We start from the raw sequence: 26,644 nt of genomic DNA on the forward strand, positions 1-26,644 counted from the left end.
TGCACCACAACGAAGAGTAGCCCCCACTCACGGCAACTAGAGAAAGCCCGCATGCAGCAACGAAGACCCAACGCAGCCAAAAATAAATACATAAAATAAATAAATAAATAAAAAAAACCTTTGTTCATTCAGCATGTCATTTGATCTTCACCTGTAGCACATCCATCATCTATGTATTTTAGCCAGTTCTCTTTCTTGGCACCAAAATGAGATCACAAATACAAATAAATGTGGGCACTGAAATTGCCTGGCAGCTTTCAGGGTTCAGTTGGTTATCCAAATGGTCCAAATGACGCTTACATTACTTTAAAAAATCATTGTGGAAGTGGACACCAAAATCAAAAATTCTCTTAAGTGTAAACCCCAAGAACACATCCCTCAGTTTGGAAACCACTGCAATAATCAAACAACTGGTACGATGAAATATACTATGGTCCCTACTTTCAGTTTACAGTCTAATTAGGGAAAAGACATAACAAGTGTAGTTAATAAAGTTCCACTACAGAGGTATAGCTTAAATCTGTGAAGGTTCAGATGAAAAAGATGTATTTCCAGCACTTGAACATATAAGGGTGTCCATGTCTAGGAAGACGGAACAGGCATCTTGGCAGAGGCGTCCACGAGAGTAAATGCATGGAGGTGAGACGGTGGAAGGCATTTATACAGAGAAAGAAACAATGCTCTCTGTGTGGGTGGGGGGGGGGCGGCTAGAGGGACAGTAGTGGGAACTGAAACTAGAAAACTGAATTGTTTCAAACGCCAAGAAAATAAGAGTTTGCAATTTGGGGGGAAGATTTCTGAGCAGAGGAGTCCAAGTCTGGGCTGCAGTGGAACTGTTTGGGTGCACGACACTTTCACTTTTCGAAGTTCACAGTCTTAATTTCCCAATATCCTTACAAACATACATACATATGTTTTAGGCATTTTAAAAAAGTGAAACCTGATGTTCAAGGAATCTTCTTTTAAAGTCAACTCAGGTATCTTACACAGCGCTGTAAATCATTTCAACCCTTTTTAGTGCCCGGTATATACTCAATCCATGCTTTATCTAAAGCACAAACACTATCAATAGCATGTTTAACTTAAATGATCAAAAAACTGGTGAGAGTGTTGCTTAGAATCGAAGAATCAACATACAGTTAGTCTTCTCTCCAGACTGCAGGATGCGGGAAAGCTCTGCGCAGCGACCCAACCAGATTCGGCTGAGCCTCTGCAAAGCGCAGCAAAGACGCCAGGAGGCAGGCAGGCGGGCGGGCGGGCGGACTGAAAAGGCGTGCACACGTGGATTGCGCGCGCGCGTGAACGCCCAAACAGACTCTCGGGGCGGAGCGGGGAGCGGGGCCTTTCCCTCCGCGGAGGGCGCCCCGCCCGGGGGCCCCGCCCCGCCCCGCCCCACCCTCCTGCCCAGCGATTGGTGAGTCGGCAGCTGGAGGGGCGGAGACTAGAGGAGTCACCGCCATCTTCTCCAATGGAAACGAGACAGAGGCGGGCCCAGTGGCGGAAGGAGCATGGCGTGGAGACAGCTCAAAGTGAGTTCAGCTGCTGCGGCCCTGCAGCGGCGAGGAAGAGAACTTGCGGGAAGGCAGCCGGGGGGAGAGTAGAGGGAGGGCTAGCCTGGGCGAGGTGTGGACGGGAGGCGGCTCCGAGAGGGTGGGCCTCTTTGGCACGTTTGTGTGTCTTTGGGGACACCTGCAAATGATCATGCGTGTGCATTTACACATGTACGTGGTCACTGTGTAAACGGCACGTGTAAACGGAGTAGATGCCGATCTGTGTCAGCGCACGTGGGCCTTTATTGAGCCAGGCACAGGGCGCTTAGTGAACACAGGATCGCCTAGCAGTGTGTGCAGCATCCAACCTGGAATGAAATTACAGTAAAACATGGTGCCAACCCTTTTAGATGAAAGTTTAGGGCAGGGTCTTTGTAATGGCGCTCAGAAATCTGTTGATCAACATAAGGGGCATTCCTACAATCTCCTGGAGGAGAAGCGAGAAAAATGAATACTATATCTATGTTGACGGCTAGGAGTGACCCTAAAGGCAAATCCGATCAGGTCACTTCCTTGTTCAGGGAACAAAACTCAGATCACCTGGGTGCATCTCATTCTCCTCTGCAGCCAAGAGAGAGAGCATTTACACCGCCCCGCCCTGCCGCCTAGTTAACTTCTATTTATCCTTTGAATATCAGCTTTAAGGCACTTGGTCAAGGAAGCCTTTCTCTACCTCTCTGATTAAGTTAGGTTCTTCTCTCACTTTTTTCTTCATAGCTTTGTCACAGTTATATGTTTGCATGATCATTGATTTCAGTCTCCTCCTGAGGTTGTACTCCTCGTGAAGGCCGGGACTCGGTCTGTAGCCCATCCTTGAGTGCACAGTCACTATGTGCTGAATGATTGAATGAATGAATGAGTGAGGGACTCAGCATCGGGCAGTGATAATTAGAGAAAAATATTATGAGCAATGTTTGAGCTTGATCCAAGAAGACCTGATGCTCTCTAGAGAACAGACCTGTGGTTGCCAAGGGGGAGGGGGGTGGGGGAGGGAAAGATTGGGAGTTTGGGACTAGCAGATGCAAACTATTATTTATATGTAGAATGGATAAACAGCAAGTCCTGCTGTATAGCACAGGGAACTATATTCAATATCCTGTGATAAACCATAATGGAAAAGAATATGAAACAGAATATATACATGTATAACTGAATCACTTTGCTGTACAGCAGAAATTAACACAACATTGTAAATCAATGATACTTCAATAAAATTAAAAAAAAAGACCTGATGCTCCTTTAAAAAAAATTTTTTTTGCAACCCTCTTTATTATCCTGAAGTGGAATTTATGTATAATGTAATCTTTCTATATGTAATTTTAAAAAGTCAACATAATGTCCTAACTGGAATATAAAGGAGAAATAAATTTATAATAAAATAATATGTATTTCAACCCATAAATATTAGGGCATGAGTCACCTAGGTAGTGAGTCAGGTGTTTAAGCCTCTACTTAGAAATTCTAGTGCCACAGGAATGTTTTACTGTCAAACACCTCAAGCAAAGCACTGAACCATTCCACATGGATTTTCTGAAACAGTGAGTGATTCTTGGTAATGTTCTGTGCAAAACAATATAGTCATCCCTCAATCTACAAGGTAATTGCATTCCTGGAAAGTCAATACAGATGAAAACCACACAGGAGATTGTGTTTATGTGGGGAAATAGAGTTTGCATTTCTAGGCTCAGATAATATGAACAGATATTTTTACCTAGTGAATGTCAGTAGGATGTTCAAAAGTCACACACGATAGGGACAATTCTGACTTTACTGACTTCCTGCTCACTAAATCTATTAACATTCTCCTCCGGGTGCCCACCACATGTCCCTAGGGGGCAGTACTGCCCCTCTTAAAGATTTTTTTTTTTTAATTTTAAAATTTAATTTAATTTATTTATTTTTGGCTGCGTTGGGTCTTCGTTGCTGCTCGCGGGTTTTCTCTAGTTGCGACGAGCGGGGGCTACTCTTCGTTGCAGTGCGCGGGCTTCTCATTGCGGTGGCTTCTCGTTGCAGGGCACGGGCTCTAGGCGTGCGGGCTTCAGTAGTTGTGGCAAACGGGCTTAGTTGCTCTGCGACATGTGGGGTCTTCCCGCACCAGGGATCGAACCCATGTCCCCTGCATTGGCAGGTGGATTCTTAACCACTGCGCCACCAGGGAAGCCTTGCCCCTCTTGAAATTCCTGGCCTGGAGTCCTTCAGGGCTAGAGGAGTGCATGTCAGCAGAAGTGCAGATACAGCCTCTGACTGTAGAGGCAATACGTGAGCAAGAACCCAAGGAGACCAGCGTTAGCAGAAGGCCACGGACATCACTGCATGTTATGTCCTCTGTGTGTGTGTAAATCGTGTAAAGGGTTCAGAGAAGGTGCTACAGCCTGGCCTTGAGGGGGCCCCATTGGCTCTTTTTTTCCAGAAGCGGGCCCAGGATGCCATGGTGATCCTGGGGGGCGGAGGACTTCTCTTCGCCTCCTACCTGACGGCCACGGGGGATGAACGTTTCTACGCGGACCACTTGATGCCGGCTCTGCAGGGGCTGCTGGACCCCGAGGCAGCCCACAGGCTGGCTGTTCACGTCACCTCCCTGGGGCTCCTTCCTCGTGCCACGTTTCAAGACTCTGACATGCTGGTAGGTACTCCTGTAACACCTTGTGCGATAGATACGAGGGTCAAGGTCAAAGTTCCCTAATTTATTTAGCTGGGGCTGATCCTTTTGAAAACCAGAGTCCCAAATTAGCCCCCCACCCCAAACCGTCATCCCCATCTACAGATCAGGAACACTGAAGTGCAGAGTAGTTAAGTGACTTACCCAAATGCACACAGCTAGGAAGTGGCTGAGCCAGGAATCAAACCCATGGAGTCTGGCTCAGCATCCGTCCGTTAGCCACCATCCTGCCTCGTGGAGGTCTCAGGTAGCTCAGTGTTCACCTCTGCTGAAAAGGGAAGCATGCCAGCATCACTAACATCTAATGTGATGTAGGCATGTCTAGCCAAGCCCTTTGAGGAAAGCATACGACTCCTGTCCCAGCCTCATTCCGTCCTGCATTCAACACAGGGGCCCCACCGTGTCCCCTTACTCTTCTGTGTGCTGGGGTTTCCGCAGCGAACAAAGTGCAAGAATCCACATCCTCCTAGAATCTACATCCTCGTGCAAGCCCAGACAGTTTCCATTTAGGAGACTTCTTACCAAATGGGGGACATTAGAATGATGTGAACATGAAGAAAACACAAACAAGAAGCACTCAGACCTCTCTGGGGAAGGGTCACTGTTATCAATCAAAGGGGCCTTCTCTACATTTTCCCTTTTTGTCTTAGAATCCCTTTCACTTCCCATCCTGCAGTTTTGAGCACATGTGGCACCTTTTTCTGTAAAAGTGAAAATCCTCTTCGGATTCCTATTGGTTAGAGAAAACAGGTACAAATGTAGGTCTTTCGTAAAAGCAAAGTGGCATAAAGAGAACTTCGGAAGAGCGGGGGAGACCTGCACGCAGATGCTCCGGTTTGGTGCCAGCCCCATTTGACCGTCATCTCTGGGCATGAGGACTGAAGGCTGCCCAGGGAGCCTGTCGAGCAGCCGGGGCTGAGGGGCCCGTCCTGGAGCACGGCCCCCGGGGCCCCCAGTGCGGCCTCCCTCCCAGCCTCCCAGTCCCCGAGGCACCGCGTGCACACACTCACTGCCATCTCTTCTTCCCCTCCTTGGGGCAGCCTTGCTTCCTCCCGCTTCCAGGACCAGATGGTGCCACCCTTGGAGGTCCTTGCTAGTCCTGGCAAAGGCTTTCCTGCCATATCAGCTGGCAGTGACGATTCTGTTGGCAACTGCTGACTTTATGATATCCCGATTCCTTTCCCACATTTTAACGTATTTGTCTTGCTTCTAGATTTGTTGGCTAGATCAGGGTGCGAATACTAAGTCACTCAGGAGTTAGGCTAGACCTGACAGTAATTAGGCCCCAGTCGCTTTCATTATAGAGGACAATCAGGAATCCGCCCCATGTCTGCCAGGGAAGAACCTGCTTCCAGCCCAGCCTGGTTCTGGGGCCCAGCCATCAGTGCTGCTCGGTCGAGCACAGGAGTCGTGAGGACACCGCTGGGCCTTGGTATCACCTGGCTGAGGAGGGACACAGGGGGGCTGGCTTACTAAGATTAAAGGATTTTGCTGCCTGACTGTTTCACAATAGCACCATCTAGGGGCTAAATAGTGGCTAAGAAGGTACAGTTCTTCACCGTAATTGGAAAAGGCAGCACCTATCTCCTGCCCAACCCATGGTGGAAACGCTGTTTTTCTCCTCAGTGATGATAAAGCCCGACGGTTCTCAAACTCTGGCTGGCATCAGAATTACCTGGAGAGCACTGTTAAAAATAGATTCCCAAAGAGTTCCATTCTTCCCCACCCTCCCCCAAAGATTCTGATTCCTTAGTCCAGGGATGGGCCCCGGGATCTGACGTTTAACAAGCAGGTGATTCTGACGTAGGTGTGCCGCGGACCACGCTTTGAGAAACACCAACATAGCCTTGTGTGCCTGTGACTTTGTCTCCTTCTCCCTAGGAAGTGAGAGTCCTGGGCCATAAATTCCGAAATCCAGTAGGAATCGCTGCAGGATTTGACAAGCACGGGGAAGCTGTGGATGGACTTTACAAGATGGGCTTTGGTTTTGTTGAGATAGGCAGTGTTACCCCAAAACCTCAGGAAGGAAACCCCAGACCCAGGGTCTTCCGCCTCCCTGAGGACCAAGCCGTCATTAACAGGTAGGTGAGCAGCCTTCTTCCCAGCAGGACACTCAGGGTGTTTTTTCTGCCATACAGTGTGGACATTTTTCTGTCATTTGGAATGTTCTGGAACCATGTTGAGCATCTACTCTGTGCGGGCGTAAAAGCAGGTTTTATGATTTCAGTTTAACGCATATACACGATGAGGTTAAGAGAGCTACACGACTTAGCTACAGTCACGAGATCAGAAGCGGGAGAACTTGGGAACGGATGTTGGCTTATCTGACTTTAGAGTTTGTGCTTTTTCCACATTGTTACTCCAGTGTCCTAGCCCACCTCTGTCCAGTAGAAATATCATATGAGCCCTATATGTAATTTAAAATATTCTAGTAGCCACAATAAAATAGCAAAAAGAAACAGGTGAAATTAACTTTAATAATATATTCTATTTAATTATTATTTGTAAGTTATTTATTATACTACTTAATTATAAATACTTAATATACTCTATCATAATTTTAATATATAAGCAATATAAAAATGACTGGCTATTTACCTTCTTTCACTTGTACCAAGTCTTCGAAATCCAGCATGTTTTCCTTACAGCACTCTTGCTTTGGACTGGCCAGGCTTCGCTCTCAGTGGCCACATATGGCTAGTGGCTCTTGCACCTGACAGCACAGCTCCAGCCTTTAGTAACTGGGAAATTTAATAATCACCATAGACAGCTGCTTTTAGGAAGAGAGGTCCTTCTAGACTGTGTAAAGCCCTTCTCTTTGTAATCCCTGGGCAGTTTTCACTACGGCTAACCCAGAGGGTGAAGAAGTTCCTTCTTTTCGGTAACAGAATTTTGAGAGCCTTGTTGGGGGCGTTGGTAGGCACCTTTGGGATCATGAAGGGCCTTCTGGGAGACTGACGTGTGGAAGGTTTATTCGGCTGCACGTCCTGCTTTATCGTGCTTGTTTCGGGGAAATTTTCCAGCATTAGACATCGAGTTATTGACCTTTCCCCTGTAGGCTGGGATCAATATCTTCAGAATGTTCGGGCAAAAAATTTTTGTTTATGATTCGGCTGCCACAAATAACTGCAGGTACTAGGATGACAGTGCCTGGCAGAGTGAGAAGTGGCACAAGAGAGCCGGGCCTGAGCCGCAAGCACTTGTGTGCCTAGGCTCCCTGCTCTGCCTGGCACAGGGTGGGTGCTGAATGAACATGAGTCAACAACTACATGTATCTGTTAGGTGTTTTTGGCTGCAAGTAACAAAGTGGCTTAAACAATAGGCGTTTGTTATTTTCTTCTCCTAACGCGTGAAGTAGGCAGTTTTAGGGTTGGTTGAGCAGCAGGGTGGCGTCAGTACTCTGGTCCAACCTCTGTGGGCCTTCCCTTCTCGTCTGTAAGATGCCTACCCCAGCTGCAAGCATACGTCCTCGCATGAGGACATCAGAGAACAGAAAGGGAAAGGAAGTATGGATATGGGGGGAGATATTTTCCCAGAAGCTCCCTGGTAGGCATCACCTTGTGTCTCAGTGACCAAGCCCCGTCTCAAGTTCATGCTTGAGTTGCCAGCGAGGCTGGGAAAGGAGTCATTGGCATTTTCACCCTGTGTCAGGCGGGCTGGGTTCCACAGGCAAGGAGGAAGGGAGTGGGGATGGCCATTAGGCCAACAACCCACAGTGGGGCTGGGGACATAGAGATGAGCAAGAGAGACGAGGCCCAGCCTTTGTGGAGTGTCTAGTGGCAGGTGAGGGAGGAGATGTGTCCCTTGTCCTCGAGAAGACTGTAACCCAGTAGGGGAACTGAAGCATAAACATACATCCCAAGCTAGGAGAAAGGTAGGTACAAAGCACTCCATGAATGCCAGGAGGTGAGGGATCATTTGTGGCTGGGAGCTTTATGCAAGGAGGAGAGGGTGCATTTGACTTGGGCCAGGAAGAGGGTGACGTAATAGGTAGAAAGGATGGGGGAATGGAGCGGCAGGATGGGTTCCAGGAGGCGTGTTCGTGGGGCACAGGCAGGAGGTGGGAAGATGGGTCATCAGAGTGGTGAGGGCGCCGCTGGGCGGGAGCGGTGGGTGGGAAGGAGGAGTGGGCTGGATCCAGACAGGTCCAGGCTGTCTACAGTGCTAGTTGGCGAAGTGGCTTGTTGGCAAATTTTAATCTTTCCCTTTGTATTTGATGGTGTTCTGGCAAGTTCTCTAGGACTTCCAGGGGTGTTTAGACTTTAGAAGTCTAAGAACTGACTCTGATTTTTTTCTTTGGTTTTTACATCATAAGTATATGTTGAAAATGGCCATGGAGCCGTCTCTCCAGAGTCTTTGCTTTCTGCCTGAGGGCTCTAACCTTATCTCCTCCCTAACGCTCTTCTGTGCTACAGATACGGATTCAACAGTCACGGACTCTCAGTGGTGGAACACAGGTTACGGGCCAGACAGCAGACACAGGCCAGGCTCACAGAAGGTAAAGGGGGCCTGCCTCAGAGGGCTGTTCTTCAGTTGTTGGAAGGAAACTTGTGGGAGAAAGTCAGGAACGTTCCTAGTGAAATGAACGTGATTGAACAATAGGAAAAAACAGCATGGAACTCAGGGCTCCTCTGCTAGAGGAATTTTCCTGGCTCCACCACACCCTCCAAGCTCTTAACTGAATTTCGCAATTGAGCAAAGATACACTTAGTTCCTGCCTCGTTATGTAACCTGTGTCAAACTGGGACAGCTTGGAAGTAAGCAGTGCAGAGTGGCTGCTCTGTGATCACGTAGGCAGTTAAGATGCGAGCAGGGCTTGGGCGCCGTCTTCGTACATCCTGTTCTGTTGTCCTTTTGTCCATTATATAAATAATGCATGCTAATTATAGAAGTGTTAGTAAATGCAGGGAAGCATAAAGAAGAACATTAAAATTACTCACACTCTTCCCTACTCAGAGATAACTTCTCCCGGCATTGGGGAAAATATCCTTCATGACTTATTTGGAAACACCATGCATTTTTTTTTTTAATTAATTAATTTATTTTTGTCTGCATTGGGTCTTTGTTGCTGCACTAGGGCTTTCTCTAGTTGCAGCGAGCAGGGGCTACTCTTCGTTGCATTGCACGGGCTTCTCATTGCAGTGGCTTCTCTTGTCACGGAGCACCGGCTCTAGGCGCGTGGGCTTCAGTAGGTGCAGCACGCGGGCTCAGTAGTCGTGGCACATGGGCTTAGTTGCTATGCAGCATGTGGGATCTTCCTGGACCAGGGCTCGAGCCGGTGTCCCCTGCATTGGCAGGCGGATTCTTAACCACTGTGCCACCAGGGAAGTCCACACCATGCATTTTTGAAGGCTGCCTTCGGAGGTGCTGATGCTTATTCCCTGGGGCTCTCTGCCTTGCTGTCCCTTGGGGTGAACATAGTGGTCTTGGCGCCATGCCATCCTCACTGTACCTTCCCAGGTGTCCTCTAGGGTTGCGGCCATCTTCCTTGGTGGGCCTTTCTGGAACTCCTTCCAGGAGTTTAGCCTCATTAGATGTCCTGGTGGTGAAATGAGAAAAACTTGCGGTATTGGATTCATTTCTGAACACGAGATTGAAAGGGCCGAGGCAGTTAGCAATCTCTGACTTGGGGAGTAGGAAATGACCTTGTTTGGAATTCCCTGGCTTTGGCAGAACCAGACCCTGCTATACTGTAAACCTTGCCACTTGTGGGCTTTGAAGGTCATGATAGGACTTTCATGGTTTGTGATACTCTCCTGCCTTCTTGTCTCCCTTTCCTTCTTTTAACTGTTCACAGTGCCCCTTATACCACTTTTCTCCCCTGTTCTCCCTTGCCCGTTCCCTCACCCGCCACTCTGGTGCTAACATTTGGAGTGAGACAAAATCCCATAGCAGAGCTCTGCACATAGTGTTTACCAGCAGCTGGAAGCCTTGAAGACAGCTTATTGCTAGCATCATGCCAAGCAACATGAGTTGTTAAGAGCTATGGTGCCCTTTGCGGATAGAGTAATTCAGCAATTTTTGTCTAACTCCAAAATCTTGTCATTTGGGGCAAATGACTACTAATGAAAGATCCACTGGCTACATGAAAGTGATATTCTCTATTAAGCCGGTTTACCTGTGTGGAAAAGAATTACAGTTTCCAAACCATCTTCGCTTGATTTGGGAAGCTTGGAGACCTTGTTATATAATTTGTCTAACTGGATGCTAATCCCCTCGCCTCCCTTCCACCCATGAAGTGAGTGACACGAATCTCATTTACTTTCAAGCTGATGATAAAACAAGTGACTGCATTTAAGGTATGAGAAGGTAGTTAGCAGTACTGGATGTTGTTCTTTGATCCTCCCTGACCTGACGTACATTTTGTGAGCTAACTGGACGTCCCAGTTAGCTGGAAAAAGCAGGTGGTACCATGGATATACTTTAGCCTTTGCAGATAAGGTAGTATCTTAGGAGAAGTCAAGTACAGACAAGCCCTTGCTTTCACACATAGAAAAATACATTTCAGAAACACACTGAAAGTCGAAAATAAAAGTCAGGTGATAATTCCCTGGATTTTAAAGTAAGGTGACCATATTACTTACTGTGCAAATTGAGACAACACTTTTGAGAGTGGAAGGGATGCAGGCATGGATAATTATGCCCAGGCTACAGGAGTATTCAGGGCTGTCCTGGGAGCACTGAGATGTGTGGTCACCCCAGTTACAAGGGGGAGTCCCTTCTCAGAGAATGGAAATTATAAAACCGTTATGCCTCTACATTTTAGGCATGAGAATCGAAAATATTTTCCAGTATTTTATACATATCCTTTAATTTTGCTTTTTCTTCACGACTGCACACCCAGTCACGTGACCCAAGTCTAACAAGCAGCCCTTGAGAGTAAACAGTTGCCCCTGTGGCATGCTGTTGACTTATGTCTCTTCTCAGTTGTATTTCATTTACGAGCCCTACCTTTTTAAACACTAGTATTTGCACTCCTAATTTCTCCATTTTCCATTAAATTTTAAAAAAGAAAAAGGGCACAAAGCGGTAAAACATCCTAGGAGCTGCCCAAACACGGCTGCGCAGGTGAAGGTGGAGGGCGCGGTTCTTGGTCCGCAGGCAACAGCGCCGTGCGTAGGTCAGCGTTTGTCAGCTGGCGCGGGAAAGGTCACATTTGGAGTTGGAAAGCCTGGGAGGCTGTTCGTGGCCTCTTCGGTCAAGGACGGCTTCAAAATGTTGCACAGGAAACCGTGAGTGGGGACAAAATCCTGACCAGTGATATTTACAGATGGGCTGCCACTGGGAATAAACCTGGGGAAGAATAAGACCTCGGTGGACGCTGCCTCGGACTACGCAGAGGGGGTTCGAGTCCTGGGCCCCTTGGCTGACTACCTGGTAGTGAATGTGTCCAGTCCCAACACGGCTGGGCTGAGGAGCCTTCAGGGAAAGGCTGAGCTGCGCCGCCTGCTGACCAAGGTGGGCAATTACATCCCGCTCCACCAGCCTGTCCTACCTGCTCATCCTCTAGAGCAAAGCTTCAACGTTGCTATCCACTATCGAGGAGTTGTCCTTAAGACCTGGACCAGTTAGGACCCCTCGCTTCCCTCTGATTCCCTGTATAACACTGATTGTGCTCCGTATTAGCCAGCTGCTCAGTCATCTATCCCTGCTGTTAACCCACAACGTCCGTGAGAGCAGGGACCGCATCTCTCATTTACCACCCTGTCCCTGGCATCTAGCACACTGAATGAATGAATAGAATGACGTTTCACTAAACCGTGCTTGTGACAGTATCTGCTGTCTCTTTTAGGAACAAAAGTCTAAATAAACCTTGATATATTACCCAATGCCAGTGACATTAGGGACTCACTCTTGGGGATCCCTTGGTTCAAGAGAGTGGAATCAGCTCTGACTTGATGGGGTCTTTTGCATAAATTGAGAGCGGTGTTTCCTGCAAAGGAGAAATTGCTGGTGATTTATTCTGACAGCTAGTGTGAAAACACACTGATCTGCGGCTGCAGGTCACGGTTATACTGTCAACTGCAGTCTCGGGGGTCCCCATCTCTGGCCCCATGTTGCCCTAGGTGCTGCAGGAGAGGGATGCCCTGAAGGTAGCGCACAAGCCAGCCGTGCTGGTGAAGATCGCTCCTGACCTCACAGCCCAGGACAAGGAGGATATTGCCAGTGTGGTGAGAGAGGTGAGGGTCGGTGCCTGGGGGACGCCCTTCATTGCCTGTAGAGGCCACCTGGCCAGCTGGGTTAGCCCAGATGGCAGTCTTTGTGGTCTCCTTTCTGTTATATGGAGGGCTGTCAGGATGTAATTTATCATATACAGGCAGACCTTGGAGATATTGCGGGTTCAGTTCCAGACCACTGCAATAAAGCAAGTCACATGAACTTTTTGGTTTCCCAGTGCATATAAAAGTTATGTTTACACTATACTGTAGTCTGTTCAGTGCACAATAGCATTACATCTAAAAAAACAATGTACATACCTTAATTAAAAAATACTTTATTCTTATTTTCTGTTTTATTAAAACATTTGAGGTGTAATAATCCAGATTAAAAAAAAAAAAACTATTGCTGAAAATATGCTCACCATCATCTGACAGTGCAGGGTTGCCAGAAACTTGTAAAAAAACCAGTTATCTGTGAAGCACAATAAAGTGAAGTGCAATAAAATGAGGTATGCCTGAAATAAAAAGTAAATGTTTCAATAAATGTTTGAATGGGTCCTTTTCTCCTGCCTCTTCCCTCCTCTTCCCTCATCTTCCTTCAGCAAGGGCTTTAAGGCTGTGCATCCTTCGGTCTTGGTCAGACTGCAGTGTTCTGTCTTTCTCCAGTCTAACCCTGGGTCTCTGTGTCATAGGAGAGTAGCGCAAACACAGACTGAGCCCGGCAGTCCGGGGTTGAAATCCTGGTTCCACCACTTACTCCCTGGAGGCTTTGGACACGACACTCTAGATTGAGTTGTTCTAAGGATTAAACCGTGTCCTGGGGGAACCGTACGGGTGGTTGGTACGCGATGGCTGCTACTATCATGTGGAGGCTCACTCTGACACTTGCCCAGAAAGCAGTGAGTGAGGCCTGGTCTAGCTCTTGCTGCCGGGGCCTTAGGTGTGGGCGCCCAGCCCGGCTGCTCTCTCAGACCCCCAGGGAAGCTTCTCCAAGTCCGCTGTGCCCTGACTGAGGGGCTCTTTCTCTGTCTCACACTGCAGTTGGGCATCGATGGACTGATTGTCACGAACACCACAGTGAGTCGCCCTGCCAGCCTCCAGGGGGCCCTGCGCTCTGAAATGGGAGGGCTGAGCGGGAAGCCCCTCCGAGATTTATCAACGCAAACCATCAGGGAGATGTATGCACTCACCCAAGGCAAGAATTTGGTGTCCCTGTCTTCAGATCTACGTGTGGCTCAGGCGCCGGGTCTGTGATGGTATCGGGGTTCCTGAACTGCCGCACTCAGCAGGGGGCCGGGGCTGCAGCCAAACAGCTCCTGGCTCTCCTGTCGCCCAGCCTTCCTCACAGTGTGCTGTGTGCTTCTCTGCAGGCAGAGTTCCCATCATCGGGGTTGGCGGTGTCAGCAGCGGGCAGGATGTGCTGGAGAAGATCCGGGCGGGGGCATCCCTGGTGCAGCTGTACACAGCCCTCACCTACCGGGGGCCGCCCCTGGTGGGCAGAGTCAAGCGGGACCTGGAGGCCCTTTTGAAGTGAGTGGGGCCACCTGTGGCTTGAACCAGGCAAAGTTAATGTGGTACCAACTCAGAATGACTCAAATCAAGGGGATGCTATTCATCTGTCTTTATTCTTCATTGAAAATGCATTTGAGGGGTACACCCCAAACGCAGGGGAAACTTACCCTGTTGCTCTTTTCACAAAGGTCAAACAGTGCCAAGGAATTCAAGATTAACTTCCAAGGCAATGGTGTTTATGGGCCGAGGAGTTCTGGTGGCATTCCTGTTAATTCAGTAACACTGGCTTGATGTCAGGAGCTGTCAGTACTTAAAATTGATTCCCTCCCTGGCCTGAAGACCTGGGTAGATTCCAGGGTGAAGACAGTGTACAGGGCACGAGCATGCATTTGGGAGAGCGAGGCAGGTGCAGTTACGGACTAGATAGAGCCTGGTTGAATGTGGGCTTCCAGTAAGAGCCAGGCCTTTCCTTTACCATTTGCTGAAATTGCTTTGTTTTCTTTTTCCAGGGAGCAGGGTTTTACCAGAGTCACAGATGCCATTGGAGCAGATCATCGGAGGTGAGGATGGGTCGGTGGGAAGCCTGATCTGGAACCGTCCCGCTAAATCAAGCGAGCCTTTGTGGCTGATGGAGAGAGGAGACCACATCCCCAAACCACAGGGGCCCCTCCTCCGGCTGGACTGTAAAAGCCAAGCATGAGGGTCACCAGAAGCAATGCAAGGCTTTCTTCAATCACTTGTCCGACAGGAACTGCATCCATGATTCTTTCTAGATTCAAATCCCAGGATCCTTTAATATTACAAGGACATTAGACATTTGGAGGGAAAATCATGGTAAAGTCATTTAAAAACTGGATTTAAATCCCAGCCCTCTTGCCCAGATCCTGTAGGTCCTTCCAGGCCTCTGCTCCCCCGGGATCTGTAGTGGGCTTCCCAGGAGCTTGACTCTCTTTCATTCTATCTTTATTTTTATTTAAAATTTTAACTGTATTTTGAAAATATTTCAAACTTAGATAAAAGTTGCAAGAATAGGGCTGTGGATGGCCGTCCTCTCCGTGTCTGCACATGGTCTTCCCTCTGTGTGTCTGGGTCCTGACCTCTTCTTAGAGGGACACTGGTCATGCTGGTCATTTTAACTTGATTACTTCTGTAAAGGCCCTGTCTCCAAACAAGGTCACATTTTGAGATACTGCCAGTCTGGATTTCAACATGGCAATTTTGGAGAGACACAGTTCAGAAAATGGGCTTGTTGTCCCCCTGCTTTAAAAATCTGTGACTTGTGGGCCATTGGGCAGGCAGGTTCTCGAGGTGCTTGAAGACACTAGACAAGAGGCTCAAGAGGTCTAGTCATTAACTAAAGAAACAGAGAAACGCTAACCTTTTCAAAACTGAAAAGCAAATGGTGATGGGAGGTTGAAAACCTCGGCTGGGAAGTGCTGTAGATGTCAGTACGCCTTCGCAGCCAACAGGAAATTGCCTTTATTCCCTTTACCTCAGTGCAGGTTTGATTTTAAAATTTCTCGGTAGCTCTGTGGAGAGGCCTGTAGCTGCTGTAGAGGTAATATGTCCTTGTCTCATTGTTGAATCTCGGCCTCAGCCCTCAGCCTCTGCCCACTGCCTCTGCCAAGAAGCCAACAGTCAGTCTCCTGCTGTCTTTTACCAAGATCTTTTTCCTGTTTCTTAAAAAAGAATCTTAGGGACTTCCTTGGTGGTGCAGTGGATAAGACTCTGTGCTCCCGATGCAGGGGGCCCGGGTTCGATCGGTGGTCAGGGAACTAGATTCCACATGCATGCTGCAACTAAGAGTTTGCATGCCACAACTAAGGAGCCCATGTGCCGCAACTAAGGAGCTGGTGAGCCACAACTACGGAGCCCTGGAGCCGCAACTAAGGAGTCCACATGCAGCAACTAAGACCTGGTGCAACCAAAAATAAATAAATAAATAAATAATAAAAAATAGAGGTAATAAATAATCTCTTAAAAAAAAATCTTAGTATGAAAATAATACCTATTCATGAATTAAACAGTATAGCCCCCAAATAAATGTTGTCTACCTCCTTCCCTCCTCAAACAATCCCACATATCAGAGGTAGTCACAGTTAACTTTTGTATCCATCTAGATTTTTCCAGTCAGTTTTCTTTGTATATGCAAGCACATACCCATAGCTATTCTGTCTTTTTTAAAAAATCTATCACACACATATAAAAGTGTTTCAAGAAGAATAGTACAAAGAACTATTTTTTTTTTTTTTTGGCCACACCGCACGGCCTGCAGGATCTTAGTGCCCTGACCAGGGACAGAGCTAGGGAATATACATGTACACATACATCTATATTTCTATATCTCTCTATGTTGAAAACCATGAGTTCAGACTGATACCTTCAATTCCAATCCCAAACCATAAGTTTCATTCTAGTTTCTTCCCTTCCCATATTTGTAACTCTCTTCTCTGACTGTGGAAACCCTGACTACCTTTATACTTACTCTATTTTCTTATTTGATCAGTCCTCTCATATGTAAGTAATCTCTGGTTTCCACCCCCTACCACGTGCTGGCATCCTTTTTCCTTGCTTGGGTGCTGACCTCTTTCACCATCCCTTACCCCTTGGGCACTCTCCTCACTTTGTACAGCTCTGATACCTGCCCCAGGCTGCTCCCGGGGGCAGACATCCCCCTCACCTCATTTAGGCTCTGACTTTTTTGCTGGCCTGTCCCGCTGCATGGTCACTTTCCTTATAAGCTAGGACCCTGATGCTCCTCACCAAATGCTTACACACACACACACACACACACACACACTTTGTGGGCACCCTCTTCGTTCTGTATGGGTGTTGATATTCTACTTTGAGCCCCTTGCTCCTCTTGTGCTGCCATTGCAGGCACCTACCTTGCTCTGTGCCAACTAATGGCTTTATGACTGAACTGTTCAGGGAAAGGGGGAAGGAAAGGGGAAGAGTTACCCTTTGGAAGGTTCTCTGTTGGAGACTGATAACCTGTCTTTTAGCACCGCTTTATCGGGCTGCTGTTTCTCTTGGGCACCAGCGTGAGTAGTTGGCTTGCGTTCAGGGGCCCTGTGGTGCAAGGAGTACCTGTTTTTCTTAACGCTGGAAACTACACTCAGCCCAGAGAAGCTCAATGCTGGGAGACACATGGGAGGAGGCCCAGGTTGCCAATGCCCCGTGAGGCCCAGGACTGTTGGGTGGATTAGTGTGTAGAATTGCTAATATGATTTACATTATTGACTCTTGCATTTTGTGTTGTGTGCATCCCCTGCCAATTTCACATTAGTCAAATATAAGTAGTAAGTTAAATCTTATTTCACAACTTGCTTTTTTTCCCCATATAATCATGGAGTCTTTCAATGTCCGTCCCTTCAATCTACCTTGCTCTTTCTAACAGCCCTTTGGTTTTCCGCAGCTCAGATATATCAGTATTTGCTTATGGCTAGACGTGTAGGCTGTTTGTTTTTCACATCACAAACAGTACATCAGCGAGTCTCTTGGTTTATGTATCTTTGTGCTCTTCCAGTAGAACTTCTGTGGAATAGATTCCCAGAAATGGTATCGCTCAGGCAAAGGTTATGTGCACTTAAAATGTTGATAGTTACCTCCAGATTGCCGTTAGAGGGGGTTGTTCAGTTTATACTTTCTCTACAACTTTGTAAGAGAGGGCCCCTTTCCTCTTAGGCTGCTCCACACTGGAATTTTCAAGTACTGCCCTGGAATAAACTTGTTCCTTCTCCACTTTCTCACTGGAGATAGCTTCCATTATGTCTCTTCCTTGGTGGAAAAAGAAAAAAGGAACTGTGGGTTTAGCAAGCCACTTTGGGCTGCAGCCAGTGTGATTGCCACATCCATTTGTGTGTGTGTGTGTGTTTGTGTATCTGGGAGAGAGAGAGAAGAGACTTCAAATAAGACCCACAGGGGGACTTCCCTGGTGGTCCAGTGGCTAAGACTCCGCACTCCCACTGCAGGGGTCCCGGGTTCGATCCCTGGTCAGGTAACTAGATCCCGCGTGTCGCAACTAAGACCCGACGCAGCCAAATAAATAAACAAATAAATGTTAAAAAAAAAAAAACAAAACCCCCGCAGGGAAGGGCAACGGAAGGGGTGTAGCTTTCCCTGGGTTCACCCATTCTCACTTGTTTCAGGCGACCCTGCATGTCTTTCCTCCTGCTGTGGGCATCATGTAACTTTTGTGGGCCTCAGTCTCCTAATGTGTAAAATGGGGAGAAGGACAGACCCATCTCAAAGGGCTGTTCTGAGGATTAAATACTAAGGGCAATATGGCTCAGCACATCCTAATCTCTTAATAAACAATATTTTTAATGTTTCTAATCATCAAAAAAGTCCTGCAAAAAGGTATTACTGTGCTTGTATTCACAGATAAAATGAGGGCTTTGAGAGATTAAATAACCTCCCCAAACCAGGCAGCTGGGAATCAGCGGAACTGGGCCCCAGGGCCTGAGTATCTCCTTCTGATGAAGGTAAAGGGCCTTACAGGACCTCTGAGAAGTATTATTAGTCCCTTTTCCCTTCTCTTCTCCCTCAAAAGTTCATCTTCTTTTAACATATAGACTTCCTGTGTGCCATTGCTTTTTATAAAAAAGCTTTCATAGATACTTGCCCTGGGCACTTGATTGGTCTGAAATAAGGTGGTCAAATGGGATCTAGTGATCGAAGCTCAGAGCCCCATAGAAGTGGGGGACATTCTGTAGGGACCACAGTGCCAGCCAGCAAATCACAAATTACAGCAAATCACACACAGTGTCTTCTTTGATCTTCAGACAGCTTTGTGTGAGGTAGGTGAGGTAGAGATTATGATCCGCATTTTACAGATGAGGAAACTGAAGTTAAGTGCCTGCCCCAAGGTGATACGGGCAGAAACGGCAGAGGGAGCACAGAGTCTCCTAATTTCAAGTCTAGCACTTGCTCTACTCTACCCAGTAGTATCCTGATATACCACTGAGCCCTCCGCTATACAAGATGTCTTGGATTCATTTTCTGTCTATTTGTTTTCTCAGATAGGTGATGGGACTTGTGGATCCTTGCTGCTGTGCTGCAATCTCGGTGATAGGGGACACCCTTGGAGAAGTTGAGGGCCAAGATGCCGTCTTCTCTCTCCACACCCACAAACTCTGAGATCCACCCCGGCTAAGACTCAGGATTCAACCCACTACCCTCAGACCCTCTGAACTGACTGGCTCCAGAGTGCCGACAGGAACAGCATTTCTGTTCATCAGGAGGTAGTCAACCTTATGTGAAAAAGACTGTGGAACAGCTAAACCAAATAGAGAATTACTCTCCCCCAATTTTTATTATAAGACATTTAGACATAAGAAGAGTTGAAAGAATAGTGTAACAAACATCTATACCCCCTCCACCTAGACTCATTAATTCTTTCTATCTTTTCCATGCTTTTCTTACAAATCTTTTTAATCTATTTATATACAGTATTTTGATGAACCATTTTGAAGGAAACGGTAGATGTCAGGACACTTCACTCCTAAGTACTTCATAGCCTGCATCTGCTAAAAATAAGGATATGTTCCTATGAAAACATAACTCTATGATCCCACCTAAGAAGACAGCCATGATTTCCTAATATCATCTAACATTTAGTCCATATTCCAAGTTTCCCCATTGTCCTAAAAATAACTTCTAGAGTCAATCAAGGCTCACCTGTATGTTTCTTTAGTCTTTTTAAATCTGAAGCCGTCACCTCTGAAGACACCAGGCGAGTTGTCTTATAAACGGTTCTACATTCTGGATTCCCAGAATAGAGGCTATATTTCCTTTAGCCTTTGATCTCTGCTGTAGCTGCATGTGGATATATGACCAAATTCTACTCAGTGAGATACGTATGAAAGTACTGTGTGCAACTTCTGAGAAGTCTGCCGCTGCCCGGATCATGATGTCTGGAGCTTTGGCAGCCTTTTTAGACCTGAGGATCAAGGTCATCCCAGAGGCATAAGTTGGAAAGGGCTTCATACCAGCTCTGTCTGCTTATTTCCCTACCTCTTTTATTTGAGAAAATAAAACCTTGCGTGCTTAAGTCACTCTCAATTGGGGTTTTCCCTCATATTTAGCCAAATTTAATCCCAGCTAATAAAGAAGCCAGATTGAGACTTACTGTAGTCTTGTACTTGCCTGGAAGATATGTTATCTGCTTTCTACTTGGCTAAGACCCATGTCAAGATTTCTCTTTCCTCCAGGTGCAGATCTCTGGTGCTAGCACAGTGTGAGAATGTGCTCAGACTATCATGTTACCTGTGGAATCTTGGCAGTCAGGGACATTTTTTGTAAGAAACTTGTGGTTGTAAATGTGGGAAATGAAGTTAGTGTGGCTGTCACAGCTAAGAGGACACCGGTGGACAGGGCCGAGAGGTGTGTGTGCAGGGGCAGGGTGGGAATGACCCAGCACCGGCAGACAGGGGGTGTTTGTGAAATACCTGGGCAGCAACACAGGGGCCAGGCTCCGAAGGGCAGGGCCTTTTGGGGAGGAAATGCAATTAACATGAAAACTCCCCACATTCTTGCCAGCCAGGGAGAGGCTTGCTGGGTGTTGAAAGCCACATTTGGCAAATGTCCCACAGGAAACAGAAAGAGTTACAGCACGTGAACGCAACCTGCCCACACCACCTGCCACCCCTTTAATCGCTAGGGTCGACTTGGTTGGGTCCAGGAAAAAAGCTGTGCCTGGAGGGTCAGAAGGTCTCCTGGGGCAGCACAACCCCCTTCCTGCCAGACAAGCACAAGCTATAACTGAGGTGCTGCCATTTCAGCCCTTGGTTATGTGAGAAGCCGGCTAGCCTGCCGAGCTTCGTCCATTCTACTGGATGTGGAATTTGTAGGGTTACTGGATCTAGTGACACCTTCCTACCTCAACAGAGCAAAAAGTGTGGAATCCATGTCTTGGATCCTAAAAAATTCACTCTGGTTAGATGAGAATTTCAACTACAGTTGAGACTCTAACATAACCATTAAAAAACAAACACACAACCATACAAATATATATTTATATGCACACATACACACATGTATGTATACACATATGTGTGTGTGAATACCCTTATTCATTTGTTCTTTCACTCACTCATTCTTCCAAGAATCATTTATTGAGATCCTACTTCCTGCCGGTGGCCATGTCATGTGTTGGGGATGAAGATAGCTGAGTTTTCCACCATCTTTCCAAATCTCAGAAGACACAAATTCCGTTGACTCTTGAACAACGCAGGGGTTGGGGCACTGACCTCTGTGCAGTCAAAAATCTGTGTATAACTTTATGGTCCCCGGATTCAACCAAACACAGATCGTGCAGTACTGTAGTACATGTTTATTGAAAAAAATCTGTGTATAAGTGGACCCACACCGTTCAAACCCTTATTCAAGGGTCAACTGTACAAACACAACTGGCCGGAATCCACTGGGTTACACCCAACAACAGAGGAAGGAGCCCAGGGCTTCCCTAGCAGAGAGGAGGGCCACCTGGAGGCTTAGCAGTTTACAGCTATGCTAATTTCTCTGTGGCCAGGACTAGTTTCATACTATTTCCTGGAGCCATAATTACGCAAACTCCTGATTTCTTGCACTGATTCAAAAGCAGAGCTCCATTTTAACACCATTCCATCTAGAGAGATCTGTCATGGGACTGGGGTGGATGGCTCAACTCCACCCAGAATGTGGCTGGCACCCAGGGGTGACTGTTCCCAAATGCTTGCCAGGCAGTTTCCTTGGTCTATTTCCTAATGCGTTTCACAGCCAAGGCCCGCGTGGCTCTTCCTGCTTGCCCGCTGTGGTGCTCTCAGGGCCTGGACGGGGGCTCACCTCTTTGCAGCATCAGGCTTCTCCAGCTTTGGGTGCCAGTGCTTTAGGGTCTTCCCTGCCCTCTCTGCTGGGTATCACTGCCAGGGTCCTGGTTTTAATGATACACACGGTTCTTAATGGGCTTTGATAGCCACTCAGAACTGATATCCTTACCCTGACTAGTGAGGTTAGCTAGCAAGTTTGTTATCCCTTCCAGGTAATAATGTCTTAATTCAGTACAGGATTTGTCCCTAGTCGACCCTTAAAAGTGACTCTAATTGTGAGAACTCAAGGCTGGTTATGTGAGGGGCCTTGAAAATCCAGTAAGGTCCCTCGTGTAGGGGAGGGAGTACCTTAAGGTGGCCGAGGGCTCCGCCCAGGTTTGAATCCTGCCTCAAGGTAGCTGTGTTACCTCGAGCAAGTTCCTTCTCTTCTCTGTACCCAGTTGTAAAAATGGGGTTATTAGATAATAAAAGGATCTACTGCTTAGGTGCTGCTGAAGAATTACATGAACAAACACACAGAAAGCTCACCCAGCAGTGCCTGGCACACAGGAAGGACTCTGACAACGTTAGCTGTTACTATCACGCGGCGGGTGCCCACTCTCCTGAGGCACTTGGAGGGCTGGTTCTACCAACAGCTTTCACGCGTCTGAGGGCCTGCTCGTTACTGCAGATAGAAGCTGATGTGACAGGCAGCATTTAATTATGTTGCAGTACTCATTTCTCCGCCACTCTGAACTCTTTGAGGGCAGAGGCTCTGTTTATCACCCGTTCAATTCAGCAAACTGAACTGAGTGTGCGTGTGTGTGTGGTGTGTGTGTGTGTGTGTGTGTGTCGGGCACTGCTGGGTGTAGTGATTAAGGTGAAAAACAAATGCCAACCTGGCCCCTACCTGTTTCCTAGGACCTAGAAGAAGTCCTTGCTTTCTGTCCTATGAATGCAGTTGGAGAAACTGAGGAAAGTTTATATGAACTCTTTGGAATATAGTTTTTAAAACTTATCCTAAGATCCTTACACTCTGACTTCTGACCAATTTCATCCTGGGGAAGGCAGATTATGTTTGAAGTTTTGACAGACTGTGGGTTTACCATCTCTGGTTGGCTGTCTTTACTGATAGGAAGCTGGTCTGAGGATAATATTTGATTTAGAAGTCTGAAACTTGGAAGTTCCTCATTTATAAAGTGTCAGGGTTGGTGCTAGTTTAGAGAAGCTTTTTAAAAGGCTTAAAATATCTGTTTGTATGTCTGCCAGTGGCCCAGTTTTTGCAAAGAGAATTGCTGGCACTAAGGAAGTATCTCTGGGAACCAATGTCCATGTTCCGGGCACACTAGGATTTCGTAGTTCCTGGTCCCTAGGAAAAGGGAGATAACCTAGAAAGAGGCATAACAGCAGGAACGTCTTTGTTTAATTTTCTTATCAAGACGAACTGAAATTTGGAGATAACCTAGAAAAAGGCATAACAGCAGGAATGTCTTTGTTTAATTTTCTTATCAAGACGAACTGAAATTTTGAACAACATGTGCTGTTCTGAATTCAACACCCAACTAGTCATTCTGTTCTAAGGTCATGTGCACTCCTGGGAAAATCCAATGGTCTCATTCCATGGCTGCCCATGCACTTGTGACCAGAGAGTCTCATCAATTCTAAGATGCTGATTATTGTTCCATTATAACACTTCTGAAATTGAGATGCATCTTGCATTGATGGTATCTTAAGCATTTTGTCAGAGTTTAATTGGCAGAATTTTCTCTTTCTTACAATTCATAGCATATTAAATTCGATGAAATATGACAGTGGTTCCCAAACTTTGCTGCATTTGGAATCACCTGGCTATCTTTAAAAAATGCTGGTGCCTGGCGCCTACACCCATGCATTCGGATGTAACAGGGATGGGGTATGACCTGGGCATCAGGATTTTTAAAAGCTCCCCAGGAGACTCTAAATTACAGCAAAGTTTGGGAGCCATTGAAGTACGGTATTTCTGCCTTATTCAAGCTTTTCTTCAACTCCTAGGTTTCATGGACAGCATCTTTACAGATTCTGCTTATATACTGCATATTCCTCTGTCTCAATTAATGATGTCTTTTTAACTCCAACCACTAATCATCCATTATATTCCCATTAGAATGTCAGCTCCAGGACGGCAGGGGTTTTGTTTGATTTGTTCTCTGTTATGTCCTCAGCACTTAGGACATGTAGGCACATTGTAGACACTTGATAAATATTTGACAAGGGATTAATCTCTAAAATATACAAACAGCTCATGCAGCTCAATATAAAACAAAACAAAACAAAACAAAACAAACAACCCAATCAATAAATGGGCAGAAGATCTAAATAGACATTTCTCCAAAGAAGACATACAGATGGCCAAGAGGCACATGAAAAGATGTTCAACATGACTAATTATTAGAGAATTGCAAATCAAAACTACAATGAAGTATTACCTCACACCAGTCAGAATGGCCATCATCAAAAAATCTATAAACAATAAATGCTGGAGAGGGTGAGGAGAAAAAGGAACCCTTCTACACTGTTGGTGGGAATGTAAGTTGGTACAGTATAGAGGTTCCTTAAAAAACTGAAAACAGTGCTACCATATGATCCAGCAATCCCACTCCTGGGCATATATCCAGAGAAAACCATAATTCAAAAAGATACATGCACCCCAATGTTTATTGCAGCACTATTTACAACAGCCAGGACATGGAAGCAACCTAAATGTCCATCAACAGAGGAATGGATAAAGAAGATGTGGTGTATATACATATATAGACATATATATAGACATATATATATGTCTCTATATATATATACACACACATACACACACACACACACACACACACAATGGAATATTACTCGGTCATAAAAAAAGAAATAATGCCATTTGCAGCAACATGGATGGACCTAGAGATTGTCATACTAAGTGAAATAAGTCAGACAGAGAAAGACAAATATCATATGATATTGCTTATATGTGGAATCTAAAAAAAAGGGTACAGGGCTTCCCTGGTGGTACAGTGGTTGAGAATCTGCCTGCTAATGCAGGGGACACGGGTTCGAGCCCTGGTCTGGGAGGATCCCACATGCCGCGGAGCAACTGGGCCCGTGAGCCACAACTACTGAGCCTGCGCGTCTGGAGCCTGTGCTCCTCAACAAGAGAGGCCACGATAGTGAGAGGCCCGCGCACCGCGATGAAGAGTGGCCCCCGCTTGCCACAACTAGAGAAAGCCCTCGCACAGAAACGAAGACCCAACACAGCCAAAAATAAATAAATAAATAAGTAAATTAAAAAAAAAAAAAGTTTAAAAAAAAGGGTACAAATGAACTTACCTACAAGATAAAAATAGAGTTACAGATGTATAAAACAAACTTATGGTTACCAGGGGGTAAGGGGGGGGAGGGATGAATTAGGAGATTGGGACTGAAATATACACACTACTATATATAAAATAGATAACTAATAAGGACCTACTGTATAGCACAGGGAACTCTACTCAATACTCTGTAATGGCCTATATGGGAAAAGAATCTAAAAAAGAGTGGATATATGTATATGTATAACTGATTCACTTTGCTGTACAGCAGAAAATAACACAACATTGTAAATCAACTATAGTCCAATAAAAATTAATTAAAAAATAAAATTTATATGAGGACGAAATGCAAAGGACCTAGAGTAGTCAGTCAGACCAATCTTGAGGAAGAAGAATATATTTGGAACACCTGAAATACCAGATAGCAAGATTTACTATTAACTACTCCTTATTAAGACTGTGGCATTGGCCTAAGATTAAACAAATAGATTCATGGAACAGAATAAAAAACACAGAAAGAGACCAACACATATATGGTCATTTAACTTCTAACAAAGATACCACTGCAAATTAGGAGCAAAGGATGATCATTATAGTAAATGGTACTGGAGCAATTGCTTATCTATATGGAAAAAAATGAACCTGAACTTTTATCTCACATCATACATGAACATTAATTCGATATGGATCATAGACCTAAATGTGAAGATAGACTTCTAGAATAAAATTTAAGAGAATGTTGTCATAATCTTATAGGCAAAGATTTCTTAATCAGGACAAAAAACACTAACCATAAAATTTAAAAAGCTGATAAATTAGGACATTAAAATTCAGAACTACTGTAATTCGGGGCTTCCCTGCTGGCGCAGTGGTTAAGAATCAGCCTGTCAACGCAGGGGACATGGATTCGAGCCCTGGTCCAGGAAGATCCCACATGCCGTGGAGCAACTAGGCCCGTGCACCACAACTGAAGCCTGCGCGCCTAGAGCCTGTGCTCCACAACAAGAGAAGCCACAGCAATGAGAAGCCCACGCACCGCAACGAAGAGTAGCCCCCGCTCGCTGCAACTAGAGAAAGCCCATGTGCAGCAACGAAGACCCAACGCAGCCAAAACTAAAAAATAAATAAAATAAATAAATTAAAAAAAAAATACTGTACTTCTGTTCATCAAAATACACGATTAAGAGAGTGAAAGACAAGCCTTAGAATGTGAGATGTTGACAATAAATTTACCTAACAAAAGATTAGTGTTCAAAGTATCTTTAAAAAAAAAACAAAAAAACCCAGCTCCTAACAAATCAACAAGGAAAAGACATTTCATAGAGAGAATATCTAAATGGACCAACAGGATATAAAAAGTGCTCCACATATCATTTGATGTCTGGGAAATGCAAATAAAGTCATTATTATATTTTACTGCATATGCACCAGAATGGCTAAAATTATAATGCATTGGCGAGGATATGGATCAACTGGAACTTTGCCATATTGCTGCTGGGAGTGTATATTGGAGAACCATTTGGTAGTATCTATCAAAGCTAAATATATGCCTACCGTTGACACAACAAAGTATTTATCCAAGAGAAATGAGTGCATGCATCCACCAAAAGACATGCAAGAATGTTCAAAGCAGCTT

At 45.9% G+C, this 26,644-nt stretch overlaps 1 protein-coding gene across 6 annotated transcripts in view; it reads left to right on the plus strand.

The window, feature by feature from the left end:
* Positions 1–1,495: 1,495 nt before the first annotated feature.
* DHODH (dihydroorotate dehydrogenase (quinone)) overlaps positions 1,496–26,644 on the plus strand; it is a 29,509-nt gene continuing 4,360 nt past the window's right edge. The window contains exons 1-10 of one of the 6 annotated variants that reach the window (XR_009697804.1): positions 1,496–1,529; positions 3,961–4,173; positions 6,091–6,290; positions 8,625–8,707; positions 11,480–11,667; positions 12,276–12,389; positions 13,410–13,563; positions 13,739–13,898; positions 14,390–14,440; positions 18,905–19,126. Coding sequence is in view for 4 of the 6 variants with exons in the window: in XM_061172699.1 (XP_061028682.1) it covers positions 1,509–1,529; positions 3,961–4,173; positions 6,091–6,290; positions 8,625–8,707; positions 11,480–11,667; positions 12,276–12,389; positions 13,410–13,563; positions 13,739–13,898; positions 14,390–14,440; positions 18,905–18,908 (1,188 nt within the window). In the remaining 2 variants the exon portion in view is untranslated. Of the gene's footprint in view, positions 1,530–3,960; positions 4,174–6,090; positions 6,291–8,624; positions 8,708–11,479; positions 11,668–12,275; positions 12,390–13,409; positions 13,564–13,738; positions 13,899–14,389; positions 16,043–18,904; positions 19,961–26,644 lie in introns of those variants that run through there. The other 5 variants (XR_009697805.1, XM_061172699.1, XM_061172700.1 and 2 more) reach the window with 5 other exon arrangements.

The sequence above is a fragment of the Eubalaena glacialis genome, chromosome 18, assembly GCF_028564815.1.
Source record: "Eubalaena glacialis isolate mEubGla1 chromosome 18, mEubGla1.1.hap2.+ XY, whole genome shotgun sequence".
NCBI lineage: Eukaryota > Metazoa > Chordata > Mammalia > Artiodactyla > Balaenidae > Eubalaena > Eubalaena glacialis.